The sequence below is a fragment of the Harpia harpyja genome, chromosome 1 (assembly GCF_026419915.1).
Source record: "Harpia harpyja isolate bHarHar1 chromosome 1, bHarHar1 primary haplotype, whole genome shotgun sequence".
Taxonomy (NCBI): Eukaryota; Metazoa; Chordata; class Aves; order Accipitriformes; family Accipitridae; genus Harpia; species Harpia harpyja.
In genome coordinates, this window is record NC_068940.1 from 1824125 (window position 1) to 1837953 (window position 13829).

Below are 13829 nucleotides of genomic sequence, written 5' to 3' on the forward strand. Positions count from 1 at the left end.
TTTATTCTAGCCCAATGCCAGGCATCACTAAAAGGGTTGCATGCATGGTAATATAACATGCTAACCACTGCCTGTGAAGAAAAAAATCCTTGAAGTTTTCAGCCTTATTGAATGTGTTTGGATTTATGGATTCCCACAAAAATGCATCAACCGCAGAGGTTCATTCACACGGTTGCCTCCTGGAAACAACATGACACAAGTTTTCATTTAAGTCCTTGATTCCCTCTGCCCAAAATCTGAGAGGGTTAAGGAGAACTCATACTGAAATTAAAACCAAAACAAAACAAAAAAAACCAACCCTCATGTGAACCCATTTGAGAAGCAAAATCACCACAATTTGGTCCACTGCTGGTCATGATAGTTTTTATCTACAATTTCAACAGTGCCATATTAACTAAGGTGTAAAAGTTGACAGTATTTTTCTGATCGCAGCAAAGCAAATCTTTTCCAGGTTCCTCAATTGTTTTTAAAACTAAAAGAGCTTTACTTCAAAATCACTTTAAAAGAACAATGTAATGATTGACAAACCCTGGGCATTCAGGTGAAAAGTTTGTGGTATTCTGTTTGTGTCTCTTCCCCCAAAAGCGCCTTTATTTTTCTGAGAAAGTTTGACACATTATCTGCAGTGCTTGAAATGCAGCTGAGTGTAAGTATGAAACAAGGTTAGAAAGTTCAAGAGAAACACTGTGTTTAAATTGTCACTACCAAAGTAGCAGCCATCTCTTTAAAAAGTAATACACATTTTGACATCTTGCAAATCCGGCTTCTGCTCTGATTTTGTATTGTTTCAAACATTCAAAGAGGAATTCTTTCCACCCTTTTGAATACACATGCTGAATTCCCTCAATACCAAGCTGGTGCAGCATGCAAATCAGATAGAAAAGAAAGAAAGAATTATCACCCTCAAAAAGAAAGAGCATTGGCAATAGTTTGAGAAATGGTAACATCCAAGATACAGTTGCTTCCCTTTCCAAACTGACCAAATACCACTGTGAACATACTGGGCCAACCTTCACACCAATTTCAGTGCAGTAATTGAAGCAGCAGCAGAGATCAGACATTAGCAGAACACAGTAACCTTGGAAACCTCAGTGACTGCCTTTTTTTTTTTTTTTCCCATTTGAAGAGAAAGTGCCTCACCACCACTCTGAATTCAGAGTTCAGCCCACTGCTTACTCACTTCTGCTATCAGTCTCTTCCCCGGCTTCACCTTCCTAATGGAACTAGTAATCTAACAAGATGGACCAGGGTGCACTTATGTTAAATTCAGTTAATTTTTTTTTTTTTCCCAATCCCTTTGCCTGGGACTACAAGTCAAAATTATTACAGTGCTAATGGAAGTCTAGAGAGGTGCTCCTTTATGTACTTTACTCTTTAGCAATGAACCATAAAGTAGTGTCCTGCAATCAGGACATACCGTGCACTGCACACAGAGTGAGAAGTCACCACCCTTCTGCTCACATAACTTCAGTGCAATAGAGGAGCTAGAAGTGAAGAACTTTTAAACAGAAAGTCTTTCAAATCTTTCTTTAAAAAAAAAAATAAAATCAAAGAAAGCCAAGTGTGCACATCTGAGATTAAGATTTAAACCAAACTCCTGATACAGGAGGCATAAAAGTAAAAACAGAAGCAGAGAGGAAAATGTGCAAAACAAAAATTAGAGTCAGTATTCTTAAGATAAAAGAAGACTAAAGGTAAAATATTTGGGTTGGGGTTGTTTTTTTTCAGTTGGACATTATTTACATAAGTAGTAGAAAAACATGAAACTAATCCACAATCCCAAATGAAATATAGTTTTGGTTATTATATGACTAAGGAGAATGCATTGTCCATAACTCAATTCTGAACAGTCAACTGAGCTGTTTAAATGATGGACCAGGGTGCACTAATGTTAAATTCAGATAATGGTGAACTTCTCATAAAGTTCAGGGGACGTTCTGGCTACAATGAATTACAGTGCATTACATCAGACCTCTGCTTATAGAGAAGCCAGACTGGAGGGGGAAAAAAAAAAAAAAAAAAAAGAGTACCTCACATAGTTGCCTTGTTTGCGTGTGTGTGTGTGTGTGTGTATGTTACAGACACATATGAGAGGGGGAACATGAGCATGGGTATCTGTCAGCCACCTGGTGGGAACTATTACATTAGTCATCACTTGGGGAGTCTAAACTAAATTTCAGGAAAGTAAATGAAGCCATAGTCTGCATGACTTGCCTTGGAACTCTTGGCAAGGATTACAAAAAATACAGCACCTCTTTTCCTCAACCTCACACAAAAGTGAAAAGGATCTTTCCTTCTTGCTCTAAAAACACACAAGAGAAATTGTCATAGGGCAGTGCGCCATGTTTCTCTCATGAGTATGTGTCCCACTGGACTGCCAAGGGCCACCGATTCTCCTCTCAGGGCCAAATTATCTGCCCTTATTCCCATCCACTGCAAGAGCCAGAGCCCAGCCTTACGACCTTAACAAGGCTGCCCCAACTAAGCACAAGGTTTATTCACAAACCAGTCCAAGAAGCACCCAAGTGACAAAAGCCAACAGAGCCTTCTGAGAGCCAGTACAGTTTGTGCTTTAAATCTCCAAACTGAAAACAGCTGACCAATATTAGCCTCTCTCTATATACAGATATATAGAGATAGGTAGATGGGAAGTTTTTTATTTTCACAACACAAGCTGAACATGCAACCCAGGACTGACACCAACTATCACTCCTTGCTAATTTTTATTGCTATGATTACTGTCACTCTCCCTTCTATAATGCCACTAGTCATGTTTTTTACAGTAATTCAAGTTATTTTTTTGTTTATTTCCATGCATTTTTCTGTAATAATGTTCATATTTCCTAGACTGTTAAAGAGACTAAGAGAGAAAAAGATTAGGGTGTCACAAGGGACTATGGACTTAGGGGCAGTGGGGAGCCTTCTTTCAATCCTCTTGAATCAGTGACAGCTTAAACAGTTTAAAGAAAAAGGAGGAGCAGGGTCAAGGGAAGAATTACATTTTCTCAGATACAAATGCCTCGAAAAAAAGAATTAGAAAAAACATGGCCTTTGAGAAAAGTAGTAGGACAGTGTCACATCAGAGTTTATATCTTTTATGATTAAAAACAATTTTGGTGGCTTTATAAATGGTGAAATGCTGAAAACATACTATAAATCTGTTACTTCTCTACAAAAAATAAACTACAGTATTTGAAAGTAATAAATTGTTTGGTCTAGCTTTACCTGCATTCAAGTGGCACACTACAGCTCAGGAAACCAGTCTAAACAAGGATTTTAGACCATTAATACAAAATTTTGAAGCTTGGATTAAATCTGCACTCCACTGAGATGTCTTAAGACAGCTTCTTGAAAGCTGAAGGAGGAAGTGTGCTGAACTAAACCCACATATAAATAAATTAATCTTAATGGAACTGGAAAAAGCCATAGAGCCATCTGCCTATGATATTGGTTTCTTTGAAGCATCATTTCAGACTAGCAAAGAATCAAACTGTATTACATAAAAACCCCATCTTTTTGGCTTAAGCATCGCAAAAATATCTTCCAGGTTGAATTAAGGATACATGCAATGTTTACTAGGCAAAGGCATAAAGCTAGATCACACCTGATTCAGCAAATACTTAAGCTTACTGATTGTAACAGAATTCAAGCATTTGCTTACAAACTTAATAAAATCAGTCAGTTCTCAAGAGGGAGAATTAGCATACAAGAAACAGGTCAAGAAAATACGGTCAAGAGGTTCCCCCTCCTGCTTTCCGTCTTCCCACAGGACAGGAGATAGAAACTGGTTTTCAAATTCCCAGACGTCAAAGAACAAAGTTTGTCTAGAGTCATGAGATGATGCCTTTCAATGCCCCAGCTCTGTACCACATACCTAACTGACAGAGTAAAAGATGAAAAAAATGGTATCCCAGGACAGAGAGCTAAGCGAAAGCCTTGTGGTGGGACAAACAAGTATTCCCTACGTCGTATGCAGAGACACACGCCCCGAGACAAAGCTACAAAACAAAGGGGACTCAAGTTCCCAGAGCAAAATCCAGAGCAAAGCCCTGGGGCATTAGACATGCTGTAGCTTCAGAAACCTCAGGGAACGCTAATTAGATATGTACATCTGAACAAATAGCTATACAGAAACATTGCCAAGTTAAACACGCACGGACTGAGGCCATACAAGATAGTAATTACCTAAATGAACTCGGATTTGTACAGCAAAACAAAATTCTTTCAGAATTCATTCTTATGATGTTTTTCAGAGTGAAAACAAAAACATTGCCTTTTAGAGAGAGTTTTAAAATACAGTACAGGAATAGCAAACACTTTCCTCTAGAGTGGTTTTCTGCCCCCATCACTTTAAAGAAAAAAAAGCACAGATGACTAAAGCACAAAAAAAAAAAATTGTAGTAAACTGAGATAGTATTATACACTAGTATAACGTTAACAATTTGAAAGGTTGGCTTTAGTTCTAAATAAGCCTGCTGCGAAACCAAATATATTACAATAGCTTAATCTACGCAAAGTCAATGACAAGTTTATGAGGGCTTCCCATATTCAGAAGAGGCATCACTATGGTCCAGCAAGTTAACACCACCCCGGTACCGTTCAAGCAGGGCACCATTTTTAGACTCTCTTTTCTAACGACATGCGGAAAAGTACGGTTCATCAGGCCTCCCTGACGAGCACGCGTACGTGTCAGCAGGACACCACCTCACCGTGAGTACGTATGGCCAGAACACTAGAAAAGTCACATTACATATACAACCATGTGTCTTTCTATTAACACATATGAAGTTTCTGAGGGTCAGAGCAAGAGGGCCGTCCCAGCTCAGCACTGCCCACGCACACCACAGAAACTGGTGTGCAGAAACTGGGCAGATGGGCACAGAAGAGACCCACGGAGCAGTACGCAGGCAAAACAGCCGCCCCGAGAGGCTGTACCGAAATCAAATGCTTCTACAGCCCCGGTGCACACCAAGATCTCTGACGCTGCGCTGGCAGGGATGCAGCAGACAGTTTCACAAATAGGTTATGAGGGTTCACACAGGCTACGAGAGTTGAGGGACGTCTTCAGAGCAGACTGATCGACGAGCCCCTCCACAGCACAGCCCACTCAGAGCTCTGTCTCCCAGGACACGATCGGATCCCTTCAGTCCCGAGTAACCTCACTGCTTTTCATCTGAATAAACTTGCCTGGGAGACTTGTTCACATATTCGTTGCTCCCTGCGTGAAATACCGCTTCCTGACATCTGTTCTGAATTTGTGGATCCTTAATTTCCATTAATTCATCCCTGTAGCCATGCACCCGCCCTCCCCTTCAGGGTTAAATTGCAAACAATAACCTGACAGAGATGGATATAGCTCTTAAGGTTTTATATGCAGATGTCCACTCCATTAACTTTTTTTTTTGTTTTTTCTTCCACAGACAATTCCAAGACAGTGGAGTTTGGGCTTTTGGCGCTTCTTCCTTGTTGGGCTTTTGGGTAACTTTCTATTACAGCTCATCCCATTTTCACGCTGGTATCCATCCGCACCACACACTTAGCAGATTTATGCTACATAATTTCAAATGTTATTATCTTTCTGCAACTGATATAACGGCACCAAATGCAACAGCCTAAATTGGTGCAAGCTAATCTCTGCTTCTTTTGTTTTTGTAACTTCAGATTTTCTTCCAGTTGTGCCCTAGGTTTTGAAATAATACTACAATACTTGCCTGCATTTGTTATTTTGTACTCACTGTTATGTCAGGGGAAACTGGAAAACCCTCACAGAACCAATTCAGGGTTCATCCTACAAGGCAGCAGCTCACATCCTGAACAATTCCAAAACGTGATTCTTCCTTCATTTGTACCGTCTGATCAAATTCAGAGTGCACTTTATTTTCAGGTCTGCATAAAGTTTATTTTCATGGATGATTTATATAACAAGAAATTTTTGTTTTTCATTTGCAAGCATAACAGTGGTACCGTCTTGACAAACTCTTGAAAACCTGCATTGTAGCGTTGCCAGCGTAAGGCCTGAGCTGCTGTTTTTACCTGAACACATTTATGACATTATCTGTTTTGTTATGGGGCTTTACGGCTAGACTTGCACTTAATAACGCTTTTATGAACACTCATGACCCCAGTCGTCTTCTGTGCAATGCTTTACTGTGCTGATGCATTATTCTTTTCCAAAATGACTACAGATTCTCGTAAGCACAACGTTCTTTGTTCTCATTCACCCCCTTTCCACGTGACTGTCAGCTGACAAACTGCTTACACATTTTGTCTTGGGGGACGTTTACCTAATGCAAAAATAGTTACTCCCCACAAGCTGTGGACAGGGTAGTTTTATAGAAAATGCAGGGAGTAATTCTTGTCTTCAAGGTAAAATATATTCTAGGGAGAAGAGATAATTGTGGATCAGCTGGAGTCCATGAAACTCTTTCCACACACATGGATCTGAATGAGTGCATATGATTATGGCTACAGGCATCCTCAAGGTTGCCTGCAACACCCTTAGATGGTCTTAGCATATTCTCAGTCCAGCTTAAAACCCACCAGAATCATTCCTGCCTTAAACTGATAACCAAATGAAAATACAGACACATTTTAGGCAATAAAGGCCAAATTCAGATCTGAATCTGGATGAACGATGTAACAAGATTATATACAACATTGATGTGACCCTCATGTAAGTAGTCAGAAAAGACTCAGAGAAAAAGTCTGAATTAAGCTACTTGTTGGCTTAATACTTCTCTGAAAACCAGAAAAAAGCCTCTTGTTAGAAATAATTCATTATTAAATTTGGTCATGTTCCCATACCTTATTTTTCTGTCTTCTCTAATACATGCTAGTAATTTCTTTTCAATTATTTAAAAACCATAAAATATCCCAGTATCTCTATGATAGTTATGCTACCATATACTTTTGGCACTCCATATGTTAGTCTTTTCAACACTCAACACCCAAATGCCTGAGAGCAGAAATACTAGTTGAAATCTAGTTTCCCGGTTTTAACATATGGCCCTTGTATGAAATCATGTGTCTCCAAAACAAGTTTAAAGAATTTCTTAGCACAGTCTCCAGCATCATTTATGTACCATCACTTCTGGAAACTCTACATCTGTGTAGCACCTACCCAAGCAAACCTGCAAGCTACCAATGTTACCAACAAACCAGATTCTTCCCCATGGAAGCTGGCAGAATTCCATACTGCAAGTGCTATTTGGAGAACCACAGCTACTGTGCAAAGAGGGATCAATTACATCATCTGTCTGTCCTATTTCTAGACCACCATTACTATAATATTATTACTAATCATTATTGAATGCATATAGTTGATGAAAACCTTCTAAAGGTAATACCTTACTTCCAAACTTAATTACCACTGTGTGTACTTTATCATCTTATTTCATTAAAAACCAAAATTCTGCATTTATTCAGCATACCACATAACACAGCTATTTTCAAACGCACAAGTACCATTTTCACTCAAAATGGGAGATGCACAGCCAACTGACACTTGTATTTACTAGAATTTTCCCAAATGGCCTGACAAATCTCAGAGTTCTTCACTAAGTAGGGGTTCTTCTCTTGAATTTAGTCATATTTCTTGGAAGCGCTGAAACTAACAAATCCTTGCACAAGGCCAAACATCAAGTCAACAACACAGGTAGTAGGCCTAGATCTGTGGTCTCCAAAATCTCAGTGCTCTAACCAAAAAAAAAAATGCTGTCTTCATAGACAGCAAGTACTAATCAAAAGTTTTAGTTAAAAGCAGGTATTATTATCCCAGGAGGGTGGTTCTGGTAAAATAAAGCCAAGCCCTCCAAGACTGCTAGATTTAGACTGCAACACTCTGTAAATGCCTTTGATTTACACAAATCTAGGAATGGGGAAATTAAGTCATCTGAGACCATGGAAGTACTGATCTCACCTTGTATGAAAGAGACTCGGAGATTTTAAAAACTAACAAAAACATAGTAATGAAACTGAACTGGGCAGAAACTGCCCAGTAGACACTGAAAATAAATTAATAATATGGTTATACTTTTCATAATCCAGTACTAAAAGTTTGACTTTAAATCTCTGTTGCTGTAAAAATTTTACATATATATAGGTGTGTTTGTATATATATATATATATATACACACACACACACACAGAGGTGTATACGCATATAGGTGTGTACATATACATATATACACCTTATTCACTCAGATACAGTTTTTTCTTTCCTGGTAGAACTGTGTGGTTTGTATTTCACCCACTTAACTTGCTGTTTTCAACTTGCAACATGTCCTCCTGTGGGAGGAATGAGAAACTCAACCACTGGTGCAAATGTTTTGGCTACATAAGGACCTGGTTTTTATTAATGGCAAGAACAATACCCTAGGAAAAAAAAACATTCTTTTTTGACAGCTAGGCATCTGAATTAATAATCATCTTATTCTTAATTAGTTGATACAGCTTTTGTAGTCTCAACTTCAAATGCATGTGGATCAACAGCAAGAAGGGGGCAAATAAATATGCTTACCTTTTCTTCACATTTCCTGTGGCAGGCATACTTGCAAACTAAAACAAAAGCAAATAAAATATATGAGTAAAGGGTGGGTGGATTCTCCCCTCCATTTCTTTAGATCAGCTTTCTACTAGAGATCTAGCCAAACTCAAGACTGCATATATAAAAGTATTTACATACGTCAAAACAAAACAAAAACCCCTAAAAAGAAATGCATTTAGGTTTTGCTCATTCCTCAAAGATTAGTTAATTATAGTAGTGTTATCAGATTTGTGCATTCCATCAGCTTACGATAACATATGTCTGGTTAAATTTCATGGGCTGATTATCTTGACACCTACCTTTACATCTTCACATGCACCAGAAGCATTACCATCTAAATAACACAGATAGTAAGATCAAATTGTTCCCAATGTAACCTGTGAATCTTAGTCATATCAGCAGTTCCAGAAACTTAGGAAAAGCAGGGTGACTTCAAACTCACAAGCAACCATGACTGTTCAGACTTTAATTTCTGATTGGGAAATTCAGTTTACACAGTGTCACAAAGATTACTTCCAAGAGTTAAGCACTGGATTTCTTTTAAATTCCTGCTGACCTAAAAGCAGGAAAGGATGAATCATACTAGCAAGTTTAGATTCAGAAAACAGCACTTAACTTAAAAAGTGGCCAGATGAGCAGCGACGTAACTATGATGCAACAGCATAATAACTAGAATCCGACACAGGCTGGTTTTAATAGATTTTCCATTTATACACACTTCCTTCTTTACTTTGAAACTTGCTTTATTTCCATGCAGTCTCTATCCTTTGGGTTACTGTGAGCTAAATTGTATTTTAAATTCAGGAAAAATTTTCTTATTCAATCTCCAAGACCAGTACCACAGAGGTTTAGCTGGAAGATTAACTAGGGCCTAACCTTAGACCACTGAAGCTGAGAGCCATGCTCATTTCTTGGTGTTTCTCCCAAGAGAAAGATATTCTACCGCCTGACCCAACAGGGAAGATACAACTACCAAGATGCGACGTCAGCAAATACATGACCATGCCCGTTTCAGATTGAAGTGCATTGACTGCTGAATGAAAAACCCTCATGCTCCAGCCACTTCTCAGGGAAAAAAAAAAAAAAGTCTTACTGACCCATTTTCTCATGCAATCTTGCAGGTGCTATGTTCACTTATTTTCCCCAGGTATAAGTTAGGAACGAGTTCTTTCTTCATAATGCTTCAGTGGATCAAGATTCTTTATTCTAAAAATTTATTAGTGTTCACACAAATACACTGCTCTATCTATTAGCATTGATAATGATCAATAACCACATGCCACTTACAAACGCTATTAACCTTAAAGCAAATGGAAGATGGCTTTTAATGCATGAGGAAAAACTTCATTTTCTTGTGTGACAGCATGGGGGATGCCTAAATTCATTAAGTGATTTCATGCACCGGAACTGCGTATTTAGTAGAAGCCGTACTTTAAATCAGCATAATTAGCTTTGACTTTGCGAAAGGCTAACAGATGCTCTAAAAATATGCACACATATTGTTTCTTCTATAACCTACTTTGAGATCTCCTGCAAAATGGTGCAATTAAAAAAAAAAAAAAAGACACAATCACAAAAAGTAAAGAATAAAACAGTAAATCTGTCAGGAAGCCCTGATATTACAGACAAGGTTCTCATCTTCTTTACTGATGCTTCAGCCTGGATTTCTGGGGGTCAAGGTCAAATACAAAACAGAATTGCATTTCATTCCACGAGAACTTCCATGATTTTGCTACTCGTTCATGCAAAACCAATTCATGGATGTCACCAACAATACACAAAGTCTTTACCAAAGACATAGAGAAAAGTAAATGCAGTCATCGAGTGTTTTCCCTTTCCACGTACATGAAAAGTCAGAGTTTGCTGCTCTTGTGTAACACAACAGTACTGTCTTTGTTGGAAAGAAAGCACTGAAGTCAGATGTGAGTTTAGCCTGGACAGCAACAGGACCGAGTCTTGCAGCAGCATCCCATTCAAACTCATAAGCAACACAGAAATATGGCATACAAACTCCACACATAATTAAAGGAAGAACACTTTACAAACAAAGCATTGCTACATTTATGAGATTCAAAGGAAACAGACTAAAGTCTCAAGAGGTAATTAGCCAAATACACATCAGGCAAAGCTCTCTGACTGAAAAAAAAACAAAAACAAAGTGTATTTTTTCAGGTATTTAAATCTGTAACATTCTGAGGATAGAGATCTGATTCATTCATAAAGACAGCTTCACTCTTCCTCAGCATCCAGAAATACCCTTTTCATGTCTAAATCCAGCACTTTCATGGATTAGACAGAGTTAAGTCATTACCTTCTCTCCATCACTGCCTAATAAAGCTGATTATGATAATAAAACTGGATAGAAATAAGCACACTGAAATGAGATCACTGACTGTCCAGATGCTGGGAGCAAACAAAGCATTCTTTTGTGCTCAGAAGCAGAAAGGAGATTCTCCCCCTTCCCTCCTGGATGAACGTCAAACTGCTCATTGCATACGTTGCTCCTAAAAGGCACATCAGCTACATCCCAATAACAGAAATGGATCCCCAAGCGTAACACCAATTCCCTTTTCTTCACAAGTCCGAACTTCACTAGTAGACCAAATCTCTGCCCAGAACAACAAAACTTAAAACAACTGAGCCCATTTTGATGGGCTGTTCTTGGCATTTACCAGATGCTCAAGCGTTCAAAGTACTTCATGTAATCTACGTATGTCCCACTGAGGTACAGCAGGTGTCACAAGTTTTCATTTACCAATAAGGTAATATTTTTATTTATATAGAGATCTATATGTGTGTGTGTGTGTGTGTGTACAAACATTTACAAATATACATACACGTGTGAACATATGTATACAAATATATAAATGCATATGTACACATATACACACACTCCAAAAACCACAAAAGTCTTGTTTGTAGTAAACATACAACCACTTGCTAAAACCAACTAAAAAGAAAAAAAAAAGCTAAAAAGGCTGTTAGCATAAAATATTGCTTAGGAATTAACAACTGATTGGAAGAAAGTATACCGTGGATCACTAACCTCCAGCCAATTATCAATCTCTAGATGATAATTCCTACCAACAATTTTATTGCTGCTGTGGCAGAGTGATGAGAATAAACTTTGAGGTTGTTTTTAAAGTACAGATAAGAGTTAAGTCAGAGTACTTTTAAATGGATTTGTCCTTCTATTTTCTTGTCTCCTCTATTTCCTACATGCTCCATCCCTTCTCCAGAAGGGAGGGGAAAAAAATAAATAAATAAAAAAATATATATATACACACACACAGGGGGGGCAGCGAGTATCAGCAGCATTTGAAAGAAAGGGAGGTATCAAGAAAAGACCATGAATTGGGTATGAGGAAGGATGCAGGCACATAGAGCAGGAGTGAATGGAGTAAGGGCCGTGCTGCAGCAGCCACAACTCCCCAAGTATCTGAGCGCAGAAGAGTTAGTGGAGAGAAGCATCATTGCCTTTCTAGGCACATCCTTTTACAATGCAATTTCTATGGTTTTCTCCACTACAGCTGCTAACATCATGAACGGTGAGACATCCCTTCACCAACACTAGCAAATTAACTACTCGCCCACAGAGAAATATCAATTTGCTTGGTATTTCGTTACTTAGAATTTGTCTTACCACAGCTAATGCTACTACCTCGCAGAACTATCCCGCCTGGATGGTCGCACCCCCTCAGCCCAAGACAGGTTTTGCTTCAGCATTTACAGTACTTGCAAAGAGACAGATTACCTCAATCATTAGATTGCCAGAGAGCCTGAATCACATTTCAATATGCCAGCTGTTTTTATGGAAAGCCTTGAATAGTAGAGAGATACACTTTCAGAAAATTTCTAAGGCCAAAAAAGCAGTATTACACCACAGTCGTGCAACCCATACCTTTTCAGTGCAACAAACATGCAATGCAAAAACACATGAACAACTGAGCATACTCACGGCACATCAATTTATAAGGAAAATACATGCAACTTACAGTTAAAAGATCTCAACCAGCAGCTTCTACCGAATGCCGGCATTCTTCACGCAAAGCTTACAAGCGAAATAGCACTCAGCTCTTTTCAGGACTACAGCCCAAGCGTATTCGAATTTAAAAATGTGCCTGAAACACTCCGGAGGACTTAATCAATGTCACACTCGGCAAGGCTACTTCAGTTCTTCAACTGAACAGCTGAATGTCTGCATCCCACACATCAGCTCTCGTCAAATACCAGACTTTCCAAATTTGTGTTTAAGGATTCTGGCATCAGTTCCAAGAACAACTGTCCCAAGCTGGCTGGCAATGAAATGGAGGCCAAACCATATTTAGTCAATTTACTACACTTCAAAACAGTTCCTAAACAATAGCTCTGAGAACTCATTTTTTTTAAAGGGGGAGAAAGAAAGAAAGAAAAAAAAAAAAGAAAAAAAGACATTTCTCTGCATCAAAATGAAGATGTGTTAACTCCTGCAAGTTAACAATACTGCTGCCAGGGTAAAGGCAGAAGGACAAGCATCGTGAATCATATTTTTCAGGCTGAAGCTGCAAAATTTTTATGAAATGAAAGTTCTACTTCTTACATTCATGCCTGTAAACTGCTCTCTGAAAAACAGTAGCAATGTATTTACAAAGTAAGAGAGTACTTCTGTAAACTAACCACAGAATAATTTATGTTTACCAGGACAAAGAGCTTAAGTTTTTCTCTGTGTAGTAAGGGCTACTCACCTTATCACATTTTAGCATTTAATGGACATATAGTATGGCAATATATTCCACACAAACATTCTGTCACACTGTACATGCAGTGAATATTAAAACATGACTAGTTCATAAGGACAACCTCGCACTTAACCACAGCTTTTATCAAGCGATTCTCCACGGTGGGTTTTTGTGAGTTTGTTTTTAAGCAACTTTATGTATGGCAAGGGTACAAACAAGATAATTCAGAAATCCTCTTGGGGCAGAAACGTGCATACCAATAGAGAATCTAAGAGATGTAACTCAGTTTAATACCTTACCAATTCCTAAGAAAGAGCACTTGCTCCAAAAGCATATACTACACAGCTCGATACTCATTTTTAACTTCCTGGTGACAAATAATAAATTAGGATACTGAATCATAGGCCTAGCTGCTTGAAAGATCTTTCTTTTCCTCAGCATCTCCAACTCAGCTTCCCCAAAACAGACACATGCTATTACAGCTATTTTTTGACAGTAATGGAAGAGTCCTTGATGATCCACAACAAAATGTAATCTAAGCCAAGCATATAAAAAGATCTGTGGAA

General features: G+C 38.5%; 1 protein-coding gene across 7 annotated transcripts in view; it reads right to left on the minus strand.

Moving 5' to 3' along the window:
- Positions 1-13829, minus strand: part of TNS3 (tensin 3) — a 242930-nt gene that overhangs the window by 156868 nt on the left and 72233 nt on the right. For 5 of the 7 annotated variants that reach the window (XM_052794721.1, XM_052794645.1, XM_052794572.1 and 2 more), the window contains one exon: positions 8519-8556. In XM_052794721.1, coding sequence (XP_052650681.1) covers positions 8519-8556 — 38 coding nt within the window. Of the gene's footprint in view, positions 1-8518; positions 8557-12540; positions 12734-13829 lie in introns of those variants that run through there. The other 2 variants (XM_052794896.1, XM_052794810.1) reach the window with 2 other exon arrangements.